Below are 25417 nucleotides of genomic sequence, written 5' to 3'. Positions count from 1 at the left end.
CTTCTTTGGACAACTAACCTTATTGGTTGTCTGCCTCTCCTGTGCTTATATCAACGCTAGGTCAGCTTCTAGTCATGACTGGAACATGTGGTAACTAAAAGACTTGTATTTGTTCTCTCAGTAGCATCATAGTTTGAAGTCAGTCTCCCAGGATGACAGAATATGAGTAGAGATTGAATTGTGGTAGAGGTTTTTTCAGATACCAGAAGATTTTGAAAAGATGTTGTGGTATCTAAAGATACTGTGTGACAGGAGGATTTTTTGAAAGCTACCTGGATGACCAACACTGAGAGGCAGTGCTTAGCTTCTTTGCATTCCATAGTGTCCATATGTGTTCAAACACACGGAGGTCTTGCTCTGAAGGCTTGCTACCTTCTACTCCTTACCTGATGCTTTCTGCATTAATTCTCTTTGTTGGTAGGAATTAGGTGCCCAGGTTCTAAATATCTGATGTAGCTGTCTGGTTTAATGTATTTATATGAATTGGAGGAAAATTTCTGCTGGACACATAGATCAACAGTGGTGTTTTTCCATTTTTCTACCTACAGAGTGATCTATTTAGTGGGCTTTAAGGGCTAGTATGAATTTTATCTGGAATTAATTTCAATGCACAGTTTTTTGATATATCTAGAACTTGGTATGAGTGTATGTTTGTGCTCAATACGAGACATAGGTAGAAATCACAAGAGTCTGTATAGATTTTGCTCATGCAGAGGCTAGATATGTATCTTACCAGCGTTTCTCTTTCAGACTGCAAATGGATACATCTTATTTTTTGAAATCCCATCAGCAAGAGACAAGTATCTTTATGAGCCAATGTATCCCAAGTAAGTATTTTAAACTTTCTTTGCATCCCCAGTGTGGAAAAATAAGTCCTAAGCAGATTTTAAGATAAAAAGTATTTCTTTCCAAAGTATGTTTTAAAACTTAGTGAGTATATGAAGCACCATTCCTAAGAGTTACAGTCAGTTCAGAGGAGAAGTTGGTCTAATTCGTTTGCTGTGTGCTGGTAAGGTTCCTTAGGTCCATCTTGTAAACTCTCAAAATCTTACATATCAGGATTACAGTTGCCTAATTTTATAATTTGAGGTAATCTGTTGAATTCATGGTACGTAACAAGCTTTAATAATCCCTTTTGAGTAACTCAGTTGAGTAAGTCATGTTCCTTAGGAACTGTTAGGGTGTAATTTTTAATAGATCCCTCTCCGCCCCCCAAATTTGTAATAACTTCGAGATTTTTGAAACAAATGGGGAATAAGTTATCAATGTTTTTTGAAAGAATATGAACCATTTTTAGTAAGAATATACATGTATTTTAGTCGCAGTGTGTTATGTTGTCATTATCATCTTATATTCCTTATTGTGAATAACAGAATATGTTTTATGTGTTAAAATATTACTGTATGTTGTGTGTATTTCTGGTTGACTCAGTTGACTTCTAATAGGATTTGTCAAAATTGGCAAATTGTTTAGGGCAAATTAAAACCTCAAGGTCTGTACTTCTATGTGTCCGTGTGTGTTTAGATATGCAGAATCTGTAATCATTGATCGGATCCAATTCGTCCAAAGAAATAATTGATTTCTCATTGGCTAGAAACTCCTTTTTTTAATATATCTTTCTATATAAATTCATCATATGATAGTGCCAGTCAACTTAATTTTAATTTTTTTCATTATTCATAAAATGAGTTAAACTTGATTGGTAGGTGTCTCCAAATGGAGATCTGTCAGAAGTATTGGATAGGCTATGACGTCATGTAAGAGGAAAACATTTTGATGTTTTTAAACCATCACTGTTTAACCATGAACATTAAAAAAAAAAAATAAAAATCAGGTCTTCACAAGCATTTAAATTTTAAATCTCTGTTCCTTTACAAATGCTTATAGGAAGAAATGACTTGGCAAGTAGTAGATGATTTCAAAGTGAATTCTTGCTTCACTGAGTGGAAAATTTTGTGTGTGTTACTACTATAATGCATCTTTTGGCCTCTGAAATAGCCCTCAAAGGTCTGGAATTAAATGGGATTTATTATTGCAACTTGTCTATTTTTCAAAAACTTAAGAGTAATGTAGACAAGTTATATTACTTGCCATTTATGAGACCTGAGTGGCATTTTTCAAACTGACTTTTCACATCTGACTTACTGTCATCAGGAAAAAAAAAAAAAGAAGCAGGCGACCTGTTGAAATAAATAGAGGGGTAGTATATCTTCAGCTGCACATAACACAAAAGACTAAATAGTAGTTTGTGATATGTTGTTCTATTTGGAAAGTTCTTTTTTTTTAATTGTCAAAATCTGAAAATATGTAGAAATAGGTAAAAATATGCAGTAAGAGCTAAAAAAGAAGCTTTGAAAAGTTTATTTAGACATGCCACATGTAGGAGGGCATGAAAATATATGTTAAGCAGTCAATGACTAACCACTCCTACATTATATAAATAATTGGTAATTGATTTGTGTTGTCAACCTGAAAGTGTGTGTTTTTGTGAAAAAGTCTTTCCGTTAGCTGTGTGTCGAATGGTCAGGATTTCAAGACATATTTGTATAGCCCAAAAGGGAATAATGGTGATTCTGTGTATGAATAAGACAAGGTGTTTGTCCTTAGAGTGTTTATGCACAATCTCCTAAGACTAATGCCTGTGCTTAATGTTAAGAAGATGAATGATCTCACTGAATTTACTGGGATTACTAGTTTGTCTATATCTAGCCCTCAGTTTTGAAAACCTACATAAAATTACTCCTGTTCTGGTTGTATTAGATCAAAAGAAAGACACAAGCATTTGTGTGTGAATTATGCCTGCTGTGATTCATGACAAATTATTCTATAAGCTATTATAATAGGATGAGCTGGCAATGTGTGCTCACAGCCCAGAAAGCCAACTGTATCCTCAGCTACATCAGAAGAAGCGTGGCCAGCAGGTTGAGGGAGGTGATTCTGCCCCTCTACTCTGCTCTGGTGAGACCCCACCTGGAGTACTGCATCCAGCTCTGGGGCCCTCAGCGGGAAAGACCTGGACCTGTTGGAGTGAGTCCAGAGGAGGCCACGAAGATGGTCAGAGGGCTGGAGCATCTCTGCTATGAGGACAGGCTGAGAGAGTTGGGGTTGTTCAGCCTGGAGAAGAGAAGGCTCCAGAGGGACCTTACAGCAGCCTTCCAGTAGCTAAAGGGGGCCTACAGGAAGGATGGGGAGGGACTCTTTATCAGGGAGTGTAGCAATAGGACAAGGGGTAACAGTTTTAAACTGAAAGAGGGTAGGTTTAGGTTAGATATTAGGAAGAAATTCTTCACTATGATGGTGGTGAGACACTGGAACAGGTTGCCTGTAGAGGCTGTGGATGCCCCATCCCTGGAAGTGTTCAAGGCCAGGCTGGATGGGGCTTTGAGCAGCCTGGTCTAGTGGTTGGTGTCCCTGCCCATGGCAGGGGGCTTGGAACTAGATGATCTTCAAGGTCCCTTCCAACTCCAACTGTTCTGTGGTTCTATGAACATTTTTTGCTGCAGATAGAGTGCACTGTCTGTAGGCAGTTTCACTAATTTGCTTTATAGATTAAATACTAAAAAAACCCAACCAAACAAAAAAAACCTTAACCCAAAATGAACAAACAGACAAACTCAACCAGAACCCTAGAATTGAAACTTTTAACTTTCTTCTAGCATACATACATTTTCCAAATGCATTATTTTACTGAAATGCTTGAATCTCATTTCTACTGGACTGAACAATAGCAAATTAATTTTGTTAACTCTAAAGCCATTAAAAATTGGTGAAAGGCCTCATATGTGACTTGCCTTGCTTGAAAGGGAAAGTCTTACTGTTTTCCCCCACTATAACAGTGTGTTCTTGGCTCTTTCCTCTGTGTTGGCAGCAGTGATTATGCAGCTGTGCCTTAAGTAAAGTCGGCTTGCTGACCTGATGGGGAAACTAAACCAGCCCATCTCCCTTCTTTACCCCTCCCCATTCCCTCCCCCGGCTTCCAGTAGCTGAGCTTGCAAGTTGGCATATAATAAAAGGCTGGCATTAGAAAATGGTGACCTTGAAGTAGCACTGAGTAGCAGCACTGGGAAGTTCAGAAACATGGAGTAATTGCTCCATGATACTTGTATGATAATTCTCATATTCATGATAAAGCAATTGCTTGCAACATTTTAACTCTCATGCAAATATTAATTACGACTTGTCCAGCTCTGTCTTAGGTGGTTATTTGCCTATGTTAGGTAAACTGAATGGGAGGGTTGTGATTTTTTGCAGAGAGTATAAAGATGTAAGGCTGTCCTTCTATTAGTGGTGTGATAGAACAGCTGCTGGATACAAGGCAGTAAAAACAGTGAAGTGGATGGAGAACAGGTTCAAGTGTAGGTGTCCACACTTTTCATAGTTGAAGTAAAGGTTTTTTTGTGTACCACTCTTCTCTTTGGACGCCTCCACAACATCCAGAAAGTTAGGAGGTATTGTAGAATATCATCAGTTGTGGTTTTGATCTGTTTGGGGTTTTTTTAGCCAGTGAGCACCTTTCTGTCAGCACTCCGAAAAGTTCAGTCTTATTCTACTTTTTAAAATTATGAATAATTCTTAGTGTTGAGGAACTGCCTATATCTACTAACTTTTTGTAAGCAGAATTGACCTGTTCTTTAGTATCCTTCCTTTAAATAATAATGGCCAGTTCTAACAAACATAAAATTTCAATGTAGTCACTACAAAAATAAAGGAAAACTCTCTTAATACAACTTCAGTTTGAACAGAATTCTTAAGCAGCGCAGGTCAGCATAATGAGTTGGATGTGCACTGGGAGAATACACCAGTAACATCCTCAGCTGCGCCAAAATCCTGGTGCAAGATTTTCTAGTTTAGTTAATATCCTGAAGCTGAACTTGTGGCTATGTGTGATCCCATACAAGTGAAAACATTGAGAAAGGCTGTGTTTAAATTCTCGTGTCAGCTTAGCTCTCATTTAAATGAAATGTGTGTATTTTACCATAAGTGAAAAAACAAAATCAGAAAAGTGGGTGATAGTTATATGATAGACAGCTACTTTCTTGACCTTAGTTGTTTTTGCAGTCTTCCAGATCGGGATGCTGGTAGCTGCAGTAGTTTCAGCTTTGTGTGGTGGTGGTGTTATTTAAATAACGGCTTTAAGATTTGCTTGATAATGGTTTAGCCTTGATTTGAAGAAAAGGACTAAAAAAAGCTGCTGAAAATGAAAATCACTCCTCACTCATCCGTATGGGAGAGAGTTCTTTGTGCAGAAAAGTACAGTTTGTAGCTGTTATTACGCAGAGTTTTTACTATATATGGCTGTTGAGCAAGATGATCCAGAAGAGTTTGCCTGCATTTGATCTGTTAACAGAACTATCCTAGCATACAGTTATTGTGCAAACTGTAATTACACTTGCAACAGTTTTTTGCTGGTACAGGTTGAATGAAATGCCTCAAGGTTAAAAAAAAAAAACAACAAAAAAACCCCACAACAAACCCAACAAACCAACCAACCAAAACTGCATGGGAAGTGACAGAAACACTTTTGCTGTTTATAACTCAATAAGCATTGCAGTATATCTAATCACAGTACAGTTGGGTTTTTTTAGGGCCAAGTCTCTCTCTTCTCTCCCAATCTAATCAACACAGGTTTAGTAGAAGAGCTAAAGTGTGAGCTGAGGCTGGGCACTCAACATGTTTGAATGCAAAAGTCTCTGCTTCCCCTTATGTTTTAGTAGTGTTAAATAACCAGATTTTGGAAAGCAAGGTTGAGTGAACTCCCCCTTCCTGCTGCTATTGTTTCTTTAAAAACAGACGGAATCAGAGTCTAGGAAAACTGATGTCCTGTTTAAAAATGCCCATTTGGCATGACTTCCTCCTTTTCATACCAACCTATTGTAATGGTCTTTATATTCTGAAATTCAGCGTTTTAATGAAAGTGCTGGAATTCAAGATTATCAATGCTTGTGGCTGGAGCCCACAAAACCTTTTAAGTTTGCTCTATCAATGTCTGAGGGCATAGCTCTTACAAAATTGAGAATATATGAATACTTTAAAATGGTTGAGTGGGAATTTTTTTTTAACGCTGGGTATTTTACATCTTCAGAGGCTTAATCAGTTTAAAATATGCTTATGCAGATATGGTAAGGGTTAAGGAACTGACCTGTTCAGCATTATGCACTTGTTATGTAAAATCTATTATTAGATTAATGTGATAAAACAAGTGCACATATCATAAGCGCAGCATTCTGTCATGAATTCTGGATATATTTTTATATAAAAAAGGAAGCATTTAAAATTTTTGCTGAGTCAATTGATAGTTTTTTGTCAAATCGTAATATTTGAGCAATGTTATCAATTGCAGTTGTTCTATAGAAGGAAATATTTCTGTCTCTTGGTATTTGGCTAGGAATTGCTAGTCTGTTCTTGGAGTGAACAGACATTCATGCTCAATGAAAAGCTAAAGTATCCTACTTAATTTGTTTGACTAAAACAGGAAAAAAAGCAGTAATTGTGTGGAGTTTTTTGGTGTTTTGTTTTGTTGTTGTTGTGGATTTTGTGGGGTTTTTTTTATTGTGTTGTGTTTTGTTTTGTTTTAAATTGAGCCAGAATAGTCTGCAGCTTCATTCCAGCTCTTAGAGACTTTGCTCCAGTTCAGAGCAGACTTGGAAGAGAATCAGCATTGGCCATTAGCCCAAATTCTGGGATACTTTCCTGCAGTGAACAAAAGTACAAAGTCCCGCTTCGGTTCGTTTGGTCTAATTTTACCACCGTATTATGGAAGTCCTTACAAGATAAAACATGAAAAAATGAATGTATGGTAAGATAATAGAATGGTAAAATAAAATTAATCTCCACCTGCGTTACACTTAAAGGTGGCCGTGCATACAAGCAGATTTGTTACTTTGTAAGCTGTGGCAAGGTGCAGTAATTTTTTTTTTTTTTGAGGAGTTCCCAAAGGAATTTGTACAGATATACCTTTGTTTCACAGTGAGGAGATGTGTAACACCATCACAATAGAGGCTTCCCTGTACTGAACTGTTAGTTTATTTCTATTCAGAGTTTTGGCAAGGAGAGTGACAATATTTGTTGCTTGAAGAGACAATGTGCAGTGACTTAATGCTGAGGATATTTTTTCCTTTAAAAAAACCAAAACCTAAAAAACTTTACATGGCAAATAAACTAAACATGGTAATTGGAGACTCTTTTGCCTCAAATTTCTTCATGCCCTCAAGTGGAGCCTGCATTGGGAGGTGCAAAGAGCAGGGCCAGTAGTATGAATGTTGTGTAAATTTAGAATGAGACCTCCTGTAGATTTTTAAGTATCTGAAAATGCTTTAAGAATTTACGTTGTTTTCTAAGCAATATGAGCATGTGAACAGGCTAGCATTTATATCCTGGTTTACAATGCTGTATTGTTGCTTATACATCTCTGGATATTTGCTGTATTCGTGTGTCAGCCTTTCTGGCACTTTTCAAAGCTTTTGCCTTTTCTATAGAAAGATGGTTTATAGGTGCCATAAATTACCTCATCAATGGGGATTTTTTTCCTGATTCAGCGGATTTAAGATTAGTGTGTACAAAGGTTTTGAACTTTAAACTCTGCAAGGGTAACTGATGAGATGTATAGTTAATTAACTTACTAAATAATTTCTGTTTGGAATTAAGCTTGCCCTAAACTTTAATGGTGTGGTTTTTCCCTGTAAATTGTTTTTGGCATTGGTTGGAAAATGTATTTTTAAAACTGGATTAGTTGTAGAATTTTTATTAACCATTGTGGCACTTGCTAGCCCTTGATGTGGTTCAGGAGGTTTAAAATGTTCGTCAAGAAACCTTTGCAACTGCGATAATAATATGGTAAACCATTTAGCTTTTTTACATGATTAGTTGATTAATATACTATCTAGTTATTTCTCTTCTCAAACTACAGAAACCTGTTATTACTCAATTGAGTAGAAAAGGCTGTACTAAGAATTACTTTTCTGAAACCGTATTCATTCTTTGTAGTTGTTTCTGTAGACCCTTCCTAAATTCTTGTTTGTCCAGCTCTTGCCATTCTGTGTGTGTGTAGCTCTGTATCCAGCCAGACATATTTCATGTTCATCTGGGGGCTGCCTGCAGTGTGTGGTGGAGAGATGCAGGTTTAGGGGTAAGAAGATGCTAGTTCTATGGAAATCAAAGCTCACAGTGTAACTTGCTTTACTTGTTTGAGAACTGTTCCTAAAAAGCATGGTGGGCAGTGAATTGTTAGTGAAGAATCACACATTTAGAGGTGATGATGCAGGCTCTTTGAATCAGGTATAAAAAAAATTAATTCCTCAGCTGTACAGACAATTTGCTAACAGATGTCTTCACAAGAACAATTTAAAAACAGTTAATAAACATTATGTAATTGTGCTAATGCAACAACGATAGCTGTTAGTTTTTTTGCTTTTGTGCCTTCAAGGAGAGCAACTCAGTTCTTGGGGATGTAAATTCATTTAGAAACATTGTTTGCCCTGTTTTTCCCACATGTCTAATGCTCTTAATAGGTGAAACATAAAGGTGTTGTGCTTTCGTTGTTGGGGTTTTTTTTTCCCAAAAAGTACTGCTGAAGAAACTGTTTTCTTAGCAACAATTAAGAATATCATCACCCCAAAGTAGAATAAAAATATTTTACCTTGTTTGTATCAATTATTTGTTCTAAAGATATTTACTGATGAACAAGTCTGGAATCTTTATTATTTTTTTCAGTAAAATGTCTCCATTACTTCCCAAGCAGCTATGATTTGACTGGTGGGAATGCATGCTATTGACTTGTTCACTGTTTGGTTTTTTGTTTTTTTTTTTAATTGATGCACCATCTGCCATTAGCCACACTAATTTATTTTTTGAAGCATAATGTTTGTTGACTGTGAGAGCATCTCTGAACGTTTCTAAACTATTATCCAGCCATAACAGCTACCTATACTACTATGATTACCCCAGATCATAAGGTGGAAACTTAAACTATAATCTAATGCTGTTTCTACCTCTGAAATAGAATTCTCCAGTAATAAGCAGAAAACAGTGAACATTATTTTGTAAAACTGGAGACTTACTTGGAACAGAGAAAAAAGATGATGTGTTACACCTTAATTGCAAATAATAAAGAAGTCCTTAGGTACATCCTTTCAGATTCTGCAGTAATTAACTTCCTAAATATTTCTTAGTTACTTCTGCTAGCAGTGACTGAGTCTGGTAATGATATTTCTGAGTGAGTTTCATCCATGGACCATGCTGTATCACTTAACTGCTCTTCATGTAGTGGAGGACATAAGAGCAGCAGTGTGCTGCTGGAGAAGTAGGTGTTTGGTGTCCTGTTTCCTGCCTGAACCTCCCCCCAACCCAGATAACAAACTCAAGTTCATCCTCCTAGGTCAGGGGAGACTAGCTGACTATGCTTTTGCATGGTGCTGCCTCTTCTTGAATTTAGGATGCTTAAGCTTTGTTCTTTTGTTGGGCTTTTTTTTGCAGGGGGGAGGGTTTAAATACACTTCTCCATTTTCTCATTGTTGCATCTTGCATCATAGTTTGAGCTTACAGTTTTTTCTTCTAACAGAACCAAAGTGTTACTTCTAGAGCCAGTTCTTCCCCTGTGAGAAGACCAAATGAATACAAAACCTTACGATTTCATGCTAAGAATTTCAGCAATTCACTTATTTATAGGCTTCTCTTTCATTTTGGGGAAGTCAGGTTAGAACTGAACAGCAGAATGTTAAAGTAGGGAAAGTTTAGAGAATAGGAGTTTGGAGAAAGAGGGCAAGCCCTTAAGGTAGACTTGTATTCACCGTTCCTTTTTACCCTTATTTAAAAGGTTATTCATGAGATACAGTTACAGTGGCTTTCAACATCTGACAGACATTTTGGTACACTGTATAGTGCTCTTTTTTCTGTGAACAAGCATATAATTGATGACATGCTAAATAGGGAACAGAGAATGAACCTGGTGATTTAAAAAATACACCTTGATCTTCAGTTCAAGACTGAAACTTCCCCATAAACCTTGTGTTGTACATCTAAAAAAAACAGATAGGCATTCCTAATCTTTCCATGTTTGGGATTTTCTTGGATTGCAGATGTAGTTGGAAATTTTTCTCAGTTCTGAGTGTTAAGAGACTTTAGTCACAGGCTTAGTTACATTAACAAATACTGTGTGAATAGAAGAGGTTATATTTGTTTTGAAATGTAGCTGGTTGGTCACTGGAGTGTGTCCATTTCTCTCAGTTCTTGTGCAAAACTGAGTTACTTAAAGTTGGATACAACGGGTAGCAGATGCTGATGTGGCAACCCAGACCAAACATTCTTTCCTGCTTCCGTCAGCAGTGCACATTCTTCGTTTAAAGGTCAAAGTAGCTTAACTAGGAAGGCTGACTCATGCAGATGTGGACTATATGAACGCAGTGTACTTTCGATTGTGCCCCCTTTGCACCTCTAGTAAGGGTTTCTTTTTGAATTGATGAATTTGATGTAATCACAGGCAATGAATTAAAATACTGGCATTTTGAAGTTTCAGTCATGATGATAGTGTCTCAGTGGAAAAACATATACTCGGCAGATGATAACCAATTTGCCGAAACTAGCTCATGAAACTGAAAATATTCAAATATTATTGCAAACTGTTTTATCAAAAGTGTTTAAAGAAAAAGAAGCCAGCCCATATGGAGACTTGAAATTTCTCTCCCAGCAAAAGATGTGTTTTAAACCATATTTTTCCCATTTTGGCTTAATAGTTTGTGCTGTGCAGAAACAGTGTTTATGCTTGGTTATGTACCTCAGTCGGTTACAACAGGAATGGTATATAGGTTTGTAACAGTAACGTTTATGCATTACACAACCCTTTTCTCTCGATTTTAGTTGACTGCTTTCAAGATTCAGTTGTAGCTCTGATTCTTGATGACTAAGAATCATTTTATCTTGCTTGGGAGTATGCTATCTGGACCTGTATGTCCACATGGGGTGAAAAGCATGTCTCCAAATGCCTGGGATTTCGTAACTGTTTCTCCGATTCCAAGGATGCTGCACTGCAGACAGCAATATAGAGATTTGAAGGAATTAATCCTGTATGATATATATATTTTTTTTTTTTTATCTGTGAAATCCCTGACTCTAAAACATACCAGGCCAAATCAGGTGGATTTGGCTTCGTGAACTTAAAGAAATGCAGTCTCATTTACTGTTCAAAAAAAACCCATAACAACCCCACAATGCTAGTATTAACTAGTTGCCTCTTTTTTTTTTTTTTTTTTTTAATTTTATTTCAGGCCTCCGGTATGTCCATGATTGCTAGCTTACATGAAGAGTTATTCTCTCCCAAGACAGCTGTATTTTGTAATTAATTTTAATTTGCAGTGTGAAACAAACATTTTAATGATTTAATGTTTATACAAGTTACCATCTGTGGGTGGGAGATTAGCTGACCTTACAGGAATTTTTCTCATTTTTCACTATAATCCTTCATGATCACTATGGTTTTGTTTTGGAAAGATGTTCCTACTTCCTTCTGCTAACTCCAGAATGTCAAAGGTTGCCTTGGTCTTACCTCAGCCAGCATGTGTCTTTGTCCTTGCTGCATAAGAAAAGGTATAATATCCATCAAAGAACTACAGATACGAATTTGTATTTTGCTATAAAATGATAATGGAATTAAAGCACTTGATATCATCTGAGATAGGCAGGAAAGATTAAGACAGGCTACACGGCTATTGTAATGTTCATTCTCTGTTCTTTGTCTTATTTTGCTTACATATCTAGGGTGATATGACTGACTAACCTTTTTGCAGTGAAATTATGTCCTAGATATTAATTGCTTCTTGTGGCAGGTTGCATGTGACTGTACCTGGTACGCATATGTGTGTGCGTGTGTGTGTGTGTGTGTGTATAAATATATATATACACACACACACATATATATGTGTGTATATATATATAAATATATATATATATATGGGGAGGAAGAAAGCCCGTGGTAATGTAAATCAGTAACTCTTACCTCTTTTGAGGGACAGCTTGTTTCAATTGTAATATTTCTCTTCTACTTTAGAGGAAGCCCGCATCTGAAGGGAACTCCACATTATAAGGAAGAACAATGTGCTCCTTCATTAAATCTAGAAATGAAGAAAGTGCTGGACCTGCAAGCCTCTATCACAAGGTATGCTCACTAATCATGTGGTAAGTATTTTTCTGCATATAGCAGTTACTTTTTAAAAAGTAAAGGGGAAACTATGTGGAAAAAAACCTTCTAGTAAGTTTTTAGACTTATTAATAGTGAGGACTAATAGTAATGGTAAGTCTAAGGAGGTGAAAAAAATAAATTGCTGTTTCAGAATTCTTTCTGTGCTTGGCTATATTGATGTTTTTAGCATGTAGGAGTATATAGCACATGTATGTTCAGTATTACATTATATTACTATAAATGTGTTTGTCCTTGGGCTCAAAGTATGGATTAGAGATTTCATGGAGATACAGGTACATAACAGCAAAACTATACGTAGCATTTCAACATTTCTCCAGCAGCCCACAGATGGCCCCTATTTGTCCTGGAAAAACTTTTTGTTTATCTCTTCCTTTTTTTTTGTGGTGATTGGCTTCCCTATAAATAAGCTTTGAACATGCTAAATGAGTGTATATGAAAAGTTGGTGAAACTGTATAGCGTTGGGGTGTGGTGGAAAAGTAAAAAAGTGCAATTTGGGAAGAGGCCCCATAGGAGAAAATAGATATAGGAAGAAATCCAGTATATAACTGCAAAAAGCTTCTCTGGCAGATTGTTATCTGCATGGAAATAGATTAACAGTTTTCAGAATTTTGGAGATGTTTGGGGAAGGATTTAGGAGAAGTCTTAATTTCTGCTGAGACCATGGGTTAGAAAGTGTTGTGGATTATTTAACAGCGTAGGTAATATTGATAGTTTTCTAGGATAGATGAATAATTGATTTTTGTCAGGAATGTCTTATGTTTAGTCAAAAACATTAAAATAACCATCAGCAGTTCATATACAAGTTAAATAATTACTCTAACAATACAGACCTGTTCATGAACTCTCATTCCTGGAAGAAAAATAGACATCTAACATATTTTGTCAGCTTGGTACCTTTACTGTCTAGAAGATTTAGGCACTCTACTTTGTAACTTATTTGATGTAACTTCTCAACCTAGTTGCTTATACAAGAGGCAGTAATACAGTGCTTGTTACATTAATTGATTTTTCTGTGACATTTATTTGAGATGCAGTTTTTTGGAGAATGACAAATATGTTTTTTAGTTTGCAGTCCATGTTAGAGGATCTACTTGTTGCTACTGCTGATGGATTTCTCCATCTTGTTCACTGGGATGGTATGACCAATGGAAGGAAGGCCATCAACCTGTGTACAGTTCCATTTTCTGTGGACCTGCAGTCTTCTCGAGGTAGATTTTGTATTATTTTATTGCTTATGATAGTTAACTATTGGCAAAATACCATCTAATATAAAATATTATGTCTGTTCTCAAGCAGAGATGAGAAGAATGTGCCTCTTGTAAATGTGAACAAAATAGCCTGTTTAAATTAGTTTTTTCTGTGAAGTAATAAGTAAACAACTGGAAAGTTGGCTGGCTTGCAATATCACTGTGGTGACATATTTTCAAATTACTGGTATTTTCTCAGCAGGTTCATTTTTGGGCTTTGAAGATGTTTACATCAGAGATATGGAATACTGTGCCACGCTTGATGGTTTTGCTGTTGTTTTTAATGATGGCAGAGTTGGTTTCATTACACCAATGTCAAGTAGATTCACTGCTGAGGTATATTTCCTTTAGTATTTCTAGCATCCACTGTACAATAAATGTGTTTTCCTTGGTCTCTGCGTTTCAGTGAGCTTTCTACTTTAAATTCTGTTTAGCTGTGAAGAAATTAAAATTTAGCAACTGCTTAAGAGATAACATAAGAACAAGCTGTATTTTGTACCATAATTTGAACTAGGTTGTTTTAGGGCTGGTACCTGTCTGTGGGAGAGCATAATTGATAGTAGATTTATTTTTTGTTAATTGCTTCAAAGTGTCGTTATAGTTTTGAGTTGCTCTTACTGGCTCTGTGACTAACTTCCTGTTGCTAATTATAATTGGTTTATAAGAAGTAGTTTCTCCTGTTGCAAAGTATCATAGGCCCTATTTCTAGCTTTCAGCCATAATCAAGTCTAATTCTTCTCGTAGTGACAAGCATACTTCAGAATTTGTTTTAAAGGAATCTTTTCCAAGTTAGGTGTTTCTTTACCTGTAATTCAGCCTACAAACTGTGCTGCATTTTGTCGTTAGATCTCTTTATTTTAATTACAGAAAACACAGAAGGATTTGTGTAGTCTGTTCCATACTCCTTCACACACTTACAATGATTGTGATTTCAGCTGTTGCAGATGGGTTTTGTCTTCATCCTTCGTACCATCTACTGATTTTTATGCAGTATCAGGGATATTCTTGCCTTATAGGTACTGATTTGCTTTGGTTATTCAGGGCTCTGATAAACAGTTTCCTTACATACTGGAATCTTTCTGTCACTTTTATTATGAACAATGAAACCAGTTTTACATATGCATGATTTTGTTTATCTGAGCCATATTAGTTAATCTTGACATTTCCAATAGAAATTTCATGAGGTGGTGAAGGCCAACTGGCAGATCTGTAATACAGTATACATGGGTAGAAGCTGACTATCATGAATAAAAGCAATGTTTAATCAAAAACTCTGTGAATTCCTTTCTTTACAGCAGCTCCATGGTGTTTGGGCACAAGATGTGATTGATGGAACTTGTGTGGCAGTAAATAACAAATACAGGCTAATGGCATTTGGATGTGCCAAGTAAGTTTTGTATGGCTGGTTCAATGAGGCGGGGAAGTTATTTCATTATAAAGCTTAAATACTAGTTTCTTCTTAGCAAGTTGTGTTGCAAGAGCTGTAAAGATGAAAATGGTCAGTCTTCCTAGAGATGGTATAATCTGCATTATCAAGAAGGTGGGAGGGAAGAGGAAAGAAATGGTTGCCTGCTTGAACTGCCGTTGAAACTGATGCTCGCTGTTTAGCTCTGGAAAAAAATTAAAAGCCTGGACCAGCAGCAGGGATTGGAAAGTGGTGCTGTCCCGGTTAATCTCAAAGCAAGATTATAAAGTCAGTTTTAAGCAGCTAATTGTAATATTATTGGACAAGAATCAGCACTTTGCACCCAACTGAGAAAATGCTCTGTGAAGTGTTGATTTGGTCAGGAGAAATGTTGCCTGTTTCAGTAACTGTGAATCTTTATAAATTAAATTAAATGTTGCAAAAGTGCTTTTAGTTGTGGTGTTTTGCTTACTGCTCCTTTAAGACAGTTCCTCCTGTATAATACTGCTCTAGCTGGTCTAGAATGCAGCATTTTTTTTCATTATTATTATATTTTATTTGTTATTTAGAGCATTTCAAAAGATCTGGGTGGACTGTCTTCTTAAGAAATAGTATTTTTGGTTGTAGTTACAATGCAGTGTGTAGGTGTTTGTCTCTGAAACAGGAATAGTTACTATAATTCATTGATCTTGGCATGCATTACTACACTCTTGATGAAACTTTAGTACTGAGTGAAAACTGATTTTCCTCATGGATTGTCTTGCAGTTCAAAGCCATAAATATATGTGGATTGTGTGTGCATGTGTATTTTCAGAAAACTAAATAGTCTTAGTACATTGGTTATTATAGGGCTAGTGTTTTGGGTCCTCTGCTGTCTTCTGAAAAGTACCTTATAGATTGTTTCATAAAATTCTTTGAGTGTTACTTGACACAATGTTTCCGTTCTAGATAAATTTGGTATTGGTGAGAAAAAAGCAGCTTTATTAACCTCTCGAAACTGATGAGGAATCTAAATGATCTGTAATCTAAAGCATGTGTAATCTCTTACAGCGGCTCCGTTCAGGTTTATACCATAGATACCACCACTGGCGCCATGCAGTTTTCTCATAAATTGGAACTGACACCAAAACAATATCCTGGTGAGCTACTTTTATTGCTAGAATTTTCCAGCTGTTTTTAGGGTATTAAAGAATATTTTTATCCTTGGCTAGTTAACACTGTTTGTTGTTTGCATTGTCAGTGATGTGATTAGTATTTACTCTTGTATGTTTGTAGTGATTTACTCTTGGTTATTTGTTCTTTATCTGTGTGCTTTTTAACTGACTTTTGGCTGTGTTTCATACATGAGAGTTTTTGGTGTTTGTTTGTGAGTATTTTGGGGGGTTTTTTGTTAGCTAAAACTGAATCTGAATTAGCAGTTAACAGACAGTGCTGCTTCTGGTTGTTCCTTTTTAAATGCTGCAGATCTTGGTAGTTCCCATGTGTATTCTTGAGGTTAGTTTTCCATTACTCACCTAAGAAAATGAGAGGTTATTGTCAAAACTGATAATGAATATAAAAGAGGTATAAATAAACTTGAAACACCTGACGTGTAGGGTACAGAAAAAAACTAAGTAATCCAGCACCCTGCCTCAACTGCAGTGAACAAAACCCTGGTGAAATTCTTCATGTAGTAGTGGTGAGTATTATGGGCTTGAGAGTGAGGAATATACAAAGTGGGTAAATTGCATCCTCAGCTGAAAAGTGTGTGCCTATTAGGTTTCAACAGAAAAAACAAATCTGTAAATAAGAGTTTTACAGTTGTGCGGTGTACCAAAGGAAGATGTTTCAAGCATGACTATAAAATCTTCTTTTGTCCTAAAAATCATTTAGCCGGAATTGCAGTTCTATGGTTGCGTCATAGCACAGTGTATTTCTGGCCTGTTTTTATGTATTCTTAGTTTCCTATGAAACTAAACATGTATTGGAAAGAAAACATGAATTCTTCATTTGCTGCTTACTCATTTTGATATGGTCACTTTGATGAATGCAGCAAAGAAGATTTAATTGAAAAATCAAATATTTATTTCCATGTATTTTTGTTTCTACTCTTACAGTGAAAACAGTTGAAGGACATTCGATGTTTTTCACATGGTATTTTATTGTCTGTTTTAAAACAGATATTTGGAATAAAACAGGACCTGTTAAACTAATCAGATGGTCACCTGATAGCTGTGTTGTGATGGTGACCTGGGAATGTGGAGGCTTGTCCTTATGGAGTGTTTTTGGTGCTCAACTAATCTGTACTTTAGGAGGTGATTTTGCGTGAGTATCTTTAATGAAAATGTGAAATGTTTTGCTAGAAACTTTTATTTTTCTAATTAAAAGCATTCAATTAGAAACTAATTCACTGAATTAGCTTTTTAAAATCTTTTTCCGTTATAATTCCTTAAATATTGGAATCACTGAGTAATATTTAGGAGGGAATACTTGAATATAAATTAAAATCTATTACTTTATTTTTGTAATGGTCTTTTTGGCCATTAAAGCAAATTATCATAAGGGCAGGCTTTTGCAGGCAAATATTAAAATTCCCTCAGTGCCAGTATATATTAGCTGAAAATATGCTAACATCCAGAAATCACAATTCAAACAGTTTATGCTAGATATCTGACAATTGCATTGCCTTTTATGCAGTGTCATGGATCAAAGAGGCTTTATAGTTTGAGTTGAAGTTCAATATAGAACCATGTGACAATGCAAAGATAGGAAGATAATTCCTTATTTTGATGAAGTTGTTTCCAAACTCAAACTTGTTCTGTTCTGTTTTTAAGGTATCAGTCTGATGGTGCCAAAAAGGACCCTCTAAAGATCAGTTCTATGGTAAATATGCATGTAAAAATACTGTAATAGGAAGGCTATTAATTTTTTAAATTATTTTTAGTAAAACAGCTTTTCAGAAAATGAGACTGGCTTTCTTTAGATTTATTACTTTTAAAGAGTAAGGTGCCTTTGCCACACTTAACACCAGTGTTGTATTTAAAGAGGAGGGAAAAAGGGACAGCTTATGATTATTTTTTTTTCTGCCATGTATATGCCTGATCATGCCATGTACATGCCTTTTCTTGGCTTTGCTTTTAATATGAAGAATGAACACTTTTGGGTTTCCTGAATGTCTGTCTCTCTCTCTCTTTTTTTTTTTTTTTTTTTTTTTTTTTTTTTTTTTAAATCTTGCACTTTATTTCAGAGAACAATGTGAAAATCAAAACAACACTAATTATAAACTTAATTATTTCCCTAAAATTACTAGCTTACCTTTGGCTGTTGGAGTAGCTTAACTCAGAGTATGAACTCAAGAGAAACATAACCGATGTTTTAATACAAACAAATTAACACAAAATCCTTCTAGTCTGTCAAATCAGTAGGTGTTGATAAATGCCAAACACAGTCTTCAAGGCCTGTTGTACAAACCATGATGACTTTTGTACAATGCTCCTAAAACATTTGATTTTATTTATGTATAGCCTAGTTGCTGTGAAGATTGACAACTGTAAACATGCATCCCAAGTGGATGTGCATATATGCAAGGACAGTACAATGTCCTTTTAAAAAAACCCCAAAGACTGAAATTCTGATACCATTGAATTTAATGAACAATTAGTATAATTTTGGGGATCGGGATTTTGTCATACCTGATTATGTTTGTGGATTCTTTGTTAGTTGCTTTAAACTGCAAATCAAGCAGTCTTCATTACATATATGATATCTTGCGTAGTTACTTCTTATTTAATCAACATTTTTTATGTAAAAAAGGAAAGAATTTAAGCTAGATTCTTATTATTCCTTGTGGATTTTACTGCTATGGGTTACTGTGGTTTCTATGATAATATGTTTTGGAACACCAAACTGTGGTTTGGTTTTTTTTTTTTACCAGGCTTAAGTCTATCATAAGATCAGTTACAGTAAGTTTATGTGATTCGTGTTTTCTGTGAATATATAGTGTTGGATTTGGGTTTTTATTATTACTATTCTTTTACATTCAGACCTGGGGATCAGAAGGGTATCACCTGTGGGTTATTGATGGGAATTCTTCTTCAAACATGAAGTCTGAAAGAGATGCAAATAATGAAGCTCGCCAATTTGGTATTCTGCAGTTTCATTTCATCAAGAGTGCACTCACTGTTAATCCTTGTATGGTAAGTATTTTTGTTGATAAATATATCCTTATTTTAGGGCATATTTCCAGTTTTCAGGTGACCTCTGAATTATTCTCCTAACAGGTTTTAAGTCTGTTTTGCAGCCATTAGATTGCTCTTCCTTTTTTATCATAGAGCCTTTAAACTTTGAAAATATTGGTATGCATTACTGTAACATAAAACCTACATAGTGATACAAAAACCAAGAACTGCCTTAATGCTTATTTTTCATATTGTTTACGTAGAACCTGTTAATATATTGATCATGTGATTTCCTTTGTTTTCTGTACATGGAGTTCAAAATTCCTTTTGTTTTTTTTGTTGTTTCATTTTTAATGTAGAGTAACCAGGAACAAGTCCTCCTTCAAGGAGAAGATCGCTTGTATTTGAACTGTGGAGATGCGACACAGGCTCAGAATCCCAGAAATACTTCAGCACACTCTGAACATAAGCTTACCAGGGAAAGAGGCCCATTTTCAGATGGCGGTTTAGATTCTCAGGGTTTAAGCACTTTACTAGGACACAGGCATTGGCATGTTGTACAGGTAATTGTCACTGGTTGCCCATACGTGCTCTGTGCTTGGCAAGAGTTTGTAGGACTGGAATTTGCAGCTGATCTCATCACTCTGTGCCATACCCTTTTCCTCTAGTATGAGATCATTGCCTTTTAATTGCTTCTTGGGTTTCCTTTGGTACAGCTTTTTTTTTTATTGCCAAATGGTAAAGGAATGTTGTCCATCTCAGCCTTGTGGCTGCGAATTTGCATCCTAGCCAATAAAAAAGTAGAAATGTCTTTTTGACTTCAGGAAAGAGTACTTAAATTACTTTCCTATGCTTCGAAAGGAACAATAAGTGCAACACCCAAGAAATCCTTTAGACATTTTTATTTATGCAAATTTCTTTAAGCATATTCAGCTGATGAATACAGCCTTCAGACTTTGGCTGTATTTTCAAGCAGTCTTAGATGGCATCTATTTAAGTACGTAATTAAAAATTCACGGTATCAAGCTTGTGAATTATTTCCAGGGCTAGTAATGGCGCAGATTCTATTTTCTCTGTAATACAGAGGAGAAATTCGATAGCTTTTAATCTATAACTGTAGTGCCTGTTCTTCCATGCTTGAATTGGTAGATATTTTTCTAAATACAAGTTTTTAGAAGGTCCACAAGATTTTGTTTTTCACATAGTACATGAATGGGTGTTATTAAACAGTATTGGACTCCAGGCACATATGTCAGGTTCTAGATACTGTTGAATTTCCACTTTAGCTGTCCAGGTAGCTCTTCTGTCTTCTGAAACTGGCATAGGAGGGGGGAGGTCAGTGGTTGGGTAATGAGGGCACTTACTGCCTTGTGTCATGCCAAGGACTGGAGTTTGAACCTGGATTTGTATCATCCCATGTGATGTGAAGAATCCAGGATCAAGAATAATTTGACATATCTCAATCAAACGCTCTCCTAAAGAGGCTTTTTGAAGTGCTGGTGTGTGTTTCTGATGGGATTAAAAAATTTAATCCTTATATTGAAAGTCCTTCCTGAACGCTGTGTTTATCAAAACTTTTATGCTCCCATGAAAGTTCTGATGGAGAAGAAGTACCTAGGGGGGAAACAGAGCAAATTTTGACTATCAATCTGTAATAGAGTATTAGCTGTTGTGTGTTGTTAACACATTTCTATATTTCTTATATTAAAAGCAGGCTGATGTTTAGGCTTCAGTAACTTTTGGGAATGGCGGGGGGAAGTAACTGTATTTAAAAAAGAAAACCCAGCATTAAAAACCTGTAAGCCAGTTTTTTGGGAAAGCATGGACATTGTACATATTCCTTTAGAACATTATAATTAGTCACTACTTTAATAGTGCTTGGTATAGTTACATGGTTTTCGTTTTCTCCTTGTTTTTTTTTTTTTTAGATTCATAGTACGTATCTAGAGAGCAACTGGCCTATAAGGGTGAGTTATTTTAAGAATATGTTATAGAATCATAGAATGGTTTGGGTTGGAAGGGACCTTAAAGATCAGGTCCCTGCCCTGGGCAGGGACACCAACTACTAGACCAGGCCGCTCAAAGCCTCATCCAGCCTGGCCTTGAACACCTCCAGGGATGGGGCAGCCACAACCTCCCTGGGCAACCTGTTCCACTGCCTCACCACCCGCATAGTGAAGAATTTCTTCCTAACATCCAATCTAAATCTATCCTCCTTCAGTTTGAAACTGTTACCCCTCGTCCTATCATTACACTCCCCATCCTTCCTGTAGGCCCCTTTTAGGTACTGGAAGGCTGCTATAAGGTCTCTTTGTGTTCTTGCTTCTTTAAAAATATTGGGTTTTTATAACTGCCCTTTAGGGTTGGATGAGCTCTGGAAGCTGAAATCATTGTTTTATATTGCAGAAAGAATATGTGTTGGGCAGTAAAGTAGAAAACATGAAGATACTTTACAAGTTCTGAATCTGACATTATATTGCCTTATAGTGATGTACTTGGGTAAGATATATCATTAAAATAAGTTCCCATCTGAAGTTCTGAAGTTTTTTTCTCTTTGAACAGTTTTCAGCTATTGACAAGCTTGGACAGAATGTAGCTGTTGTTGGCAAGTTTGGTTTTGCACATTATTCTTTACTCACCAAAAAATGGAAGCTGTTTGGAAACATTACACAGGTGAGAGGTTATGGTACTTTATTCAGGTATGCTGGGGAAATTGTATTTCTCGGAGTGTGACTCTTGGAGAAAATAAAAAAAATATCTTTTTCAAATAAAGAACCTGTAGTCACACCTGGGATTAGGGACGTTGCTTTTGCATTTGCTTTTCATAAAATGGCTGAACCACTTATCTTACGGACTTGGCACGAAATTTGTTCTGATCATTAGAAGGTTTCCAAATCTGAGTGCGTATAGTCAGACGCTTACTCCCATATGGCTTATCTGAGAGTTTGTGTGAGCTGTAGCTTTGGATGCCAAGCTCGTAAGTTCTGGCCAGAAACAGAAGGTTAATTTGAGAGAGTTCAGGGATGCCTCTAGCATAAGGAACTGTGGAGCTGTGTTTTGTAAGATGATGATTGTCCTTCACGTATCATTCCTTAGTACTTTGGTTTTTTTAAACAACAAAAACTTCATATAGATAGGTTTTCTTGCCATTATCAATAAGGCTTATAAAGATCATGTATGGCTTTCAGAAATTATTCATAGAATGTGTGTGTGTGTATAAGTATATAAAAAATAGGCACATGTATGTCATTTGCTTGCTTTTTTTCTTTTCAGGAGCAAAATATGGTGGTAACAGGTGGCTTAGCGTGGTGGAATGACTTCATTGTTCTTGCATGTTATAATTTAAATGATCATCAGGAAGAGGTGAGGTATTTTTCTTCAACGTAAATAAATCATGTTTAGAATACCGGACCTGTTCTACAGTAGTAGTATAAATATGAAAAGCTTGATACATAGGTGGCTTTTGGTCATGTTCAGAAATTCTGTATTAATACGAAGTATTCTGAATATGAAGTATTTTGCGACACTTTTATAAGGTTTTAAATTAGATAGGCAGAAAAGCTTTACTTACTCTTTGCTTTTTAACACTAATGAATAAAACTCCTTTACTTCTCTTGTTCAGTACTTCAGATTTGTCTGTACTGTTCTTTACCCACTTTGGATGCAATAATATAATGCAATATAACATTTGATGAAACAAAAACCCAGTAATGTGTCTTGCTAGAAATCCTTGACACCATTCCACAAAAAAAAGAAAATAATTGAACATGGAATTACTATTAGTTTGTTGGTAAACAGAACCTGTATTCAAACTACTCCTTTTCCTTGTAGCTGAGAATCTACCTGCGAACGTCTAATCTTGACAATGCATTTGCACATATCACCAAAGTGCAAGCAGACACGTTACTACTGAGTGTCTTCCGGGACATTGTAATATTGTTCAGAGCAGATTGTTCCATTTGCCTTTACAGTATTGAGAGAAGGCCTGAAGGGTGAGTATCAGTATTTAAATGCTTTTTCAGTAATGTACTTGTAAGTAAATCTGTTCTCAGTCTGAGTAAATTCTTACGATAATATAAAGTTGTTTGATAACTTGTGGAGTCAGATTTTTAAAATGCAGAGGGGTAAGTGTTATCTATATGCACAAGTGATAGTTCTTGATTGCTGTCGCTTGTGCGCATGCAGATAACACCCATTAGGTGTGGAGGTAGTGACTGAGTATGCGCGTTTCCAGCTGTCTGTACAAACACATTCTAGCCAACAGGAACTTGAAAACTGAATGTAAATAGAAGGAAAAGGTACTGAAAGCACCCACATGTTTGCATGGTTTAATAAAAAATGTTTCTAACATTAGAAGTAGGAACTGGTGAAAGCAATAGCGGAGTAGCAAAGATGAAGAGAGAAAAGGTTTGGTCTGTGGTGTGGTTGTGGGGAGCTATTTTCATGCAAAAGAAGTAGCAACGTAAGAGCCAGATACTTTCAGACGGTTAAGATTAGTGAACCTAAGAAGGAGATAGATTCCCATATCATTTTTTGAAGTGCCTAAGCAGGTGATTTTTCTTAAAGCTAAGGTATCTTGGTTTCGGCAAGAAGGGACTTTTTTTTTTTTTTTTTTAAGCAGAGAGCAAGCTGTTGATCCACTTTAGTGGAAAATATTTTCAATGCTTTTCAAAGAAAACTCCCAACAAAATCTAAACACTGGAATTATCTTATTGAAGCATGTATAGAGTCTTACTCTGAAGTATCTGATGTTGTGTTCTATTCACTCATAGCTGTATTCCCCAGAACTATCAAGATAAAGTAGCCCAGGTTAGGTTTATTTGGTAATTTTATGTAGCGTTCCTTGTTAAAGGAAAGTCATTTTGGCCTGTAGAGTAAACTGTTTGCTGAGGTTGCTTATTTCCATTAGGCTTACTTCAAGATATTAATCTTACATTAAATACTATTTTAAAATTGCTAAACATAGTCATCTTTCCTTTCAGTCTTAACCCTACTGCCAGTATCCAGGTTCTTCAAGAAGTGTCGATGTCTCGGTACATTCCTCATCCTTTTCTTGTAGTGTCTGTTACATTGACATCAGTGAGGACAGAGACTGGCATCACCTTGAAGATGCCTCAGCAGGTAACAGGTCTATAGTGCTCAAAATTTAAAAGACTCAGTGCCTGGATTTTTTAGATTAGTCCTCAAAGGTTACCTGGCTAATAAATGAATCATAAATCAATGGTGGTTCTATGTGGTAAAATGCCAAACGTGTTTTTTCTGATGCTTGTTATATAGATATTTTGTGTGTGAACTGGGGGCAGGGATAATGGAAATAAAATACAAACTCTTACTTCTGTTTCATAGCTTCTCTTGTCACCTTGTAAAGTTTGGGGCCAAATCTTGGAGGACAAATTAAACTTAACTATGTCAAGGGTATGTTTCTCTATTGTGTATTAGAAGTTGAATACCAAAGCAATCCATGGCAATAGGAAGTGCCATTTGTGCAGCATTGGGTCCATTACTCAAAGAATAAACAGAAAAAAGGAAAAGATGGCATATGAATCTATCGGGTTACTTGTAGTCAATTTCCTACTATGCTAAAATAAAGTAAGATAATCTCTGACATTAGTTATGTCAGGAGATAGGTCAACAGCCAAACAATGACTAAGATGTGAAGCCCTGTTTTAACTCTAGGAGTTTATTCAGGCCCCTGAAAGCGCAGTGCAAAGAGAACTTCGATTTTTGTTGTCTGTGGTGTAAACAAATTAAGCTTAACTGTTTGAGTAGCTGCAGTACGAAGCACATTTTCTCATCAGAGCAGCTGCCTTAAGATAGTTTGGAAGTTGTGTGGCCTGTGGGGCAGGACCCAGACATATGAAGGTGCGTATTTTTCTCTACATACCAGTGCCACTACCAGATACGAAAGCAACAGCACAGATGTAAAATCTGAAGGTTTGCACTTGCTTTCTTCAGTTCATTCTAATTTAGTGTCCCGCAATGCTGAATGTGTCGTGAGACTTTGATATGATCTTAGACAAAGGCATAAAAGGCAACGTGCATGTGGTTTTCTAGTCCATCGTGTTGTGAGTCAGCATTCTTATTCCTCAACTACCTGACCTATGGTGTTTCCTAATTTTGAAAAATACCTACTGAAGCTTTTTAGAGCACTAGTAATATTTTAAACTTAGTTTCAGACTGAACAAATATTACCCTTTTTCTTTCTAAAAGCCCATATCTTCAAACTTTGTCAATCCTCCTGACCAAAAGAAACTTACTAATGTTAGCACTGAATGTGACACTGCACTGCAGACAAAACAATGTGTCTGACTTAGCAGAGTGTATCAGGCTTTTCAGTGCTGTTACCTATTAGTGACTTTAACCTCTGATGCTGCGACTCTACCATACATCTACCCATGTATTTTAAAACTAAACTTC

General features: G+C 36.2%; 1 protein-coding gene across 6 annotated transcripts in view; it reads left to right on the top strand.

Annotated features, from left to right (window-relative positions):
* The window catches only part of RIC1 (RIC1 homolog, RAB6A GEF complex partner 1), a 51921-nt gene that overhangs the window by 16446 nt on the left and 10058 nt on the right, over nt 1-25417 (top strand). For 4 of the 6 annotated variants that reach the window (XM_054185656.1, XM_054185653.1, XM_054185657.1 and 1 more), the window contains 15 exons: nt 751-827; nt 12038-12145; nt 13257-13399; nt 13638-13774; nt 14734-14825; nt 15894-15982; nt 17003-17147; nt 17657-17705; nt 18866-19018; nt 19360-19563; nt 20929-20967; nt 21563-21673; nt 22274-22363; nt 22832-22992; nt 23983-24121. In XM_054185656.1, coding sequence (XP_054041631.1) covers nt 751-827; nt 12038-12145; nt 13257-13399; nt 13638-13774; nt 14734-14825; nt 15894-15982; nt 17003-17147; nt 17657-17705; nt 18866-19018; nt 19360-19563; nt 20929-20967; nt 21563-21673; nt 22274-22363; nt 22832-22992; nt 23983-24121 — 1737 coding nt within the window. The remainder of the gene's footprint in view (nt 1-750; nt 828-12037; nt 12146-13256; nt 13400-13637; nt 13775-14733; nt 14826-15893; nt 15983-17002; nt 17148-17656; nt 17706-18865; nt 19019-19359; nt 19564-20928; nt 20968-21562; nt 21674-22273; nt 22364-22831; nt 22993-23982; nt 24122-25417) is intronic. The other 2 variants (XM_054185654.1, XM_054185655.1) reach the window with 2 other exon arrangements.

Source organism: Rissa tridactyla, chromosome Z (genome assembly GCF_028500815.1).
Source record: "Rissa tridactyla isolate bRisTri1 chromosome Z, bRisTri1.patW.cur.20221130, whole genome shotgun sequence".
Lineage (NCBI taxonomy): Eukaryota > Metazoa > Chordata > Aves > Charadriiformes > Laridae > Rissa > Rissa tridactyla.
Note: the sequence above shows the minus strand (reverse complement) of the source record. Positions and strands in the feature narration are given on the sequence as shown.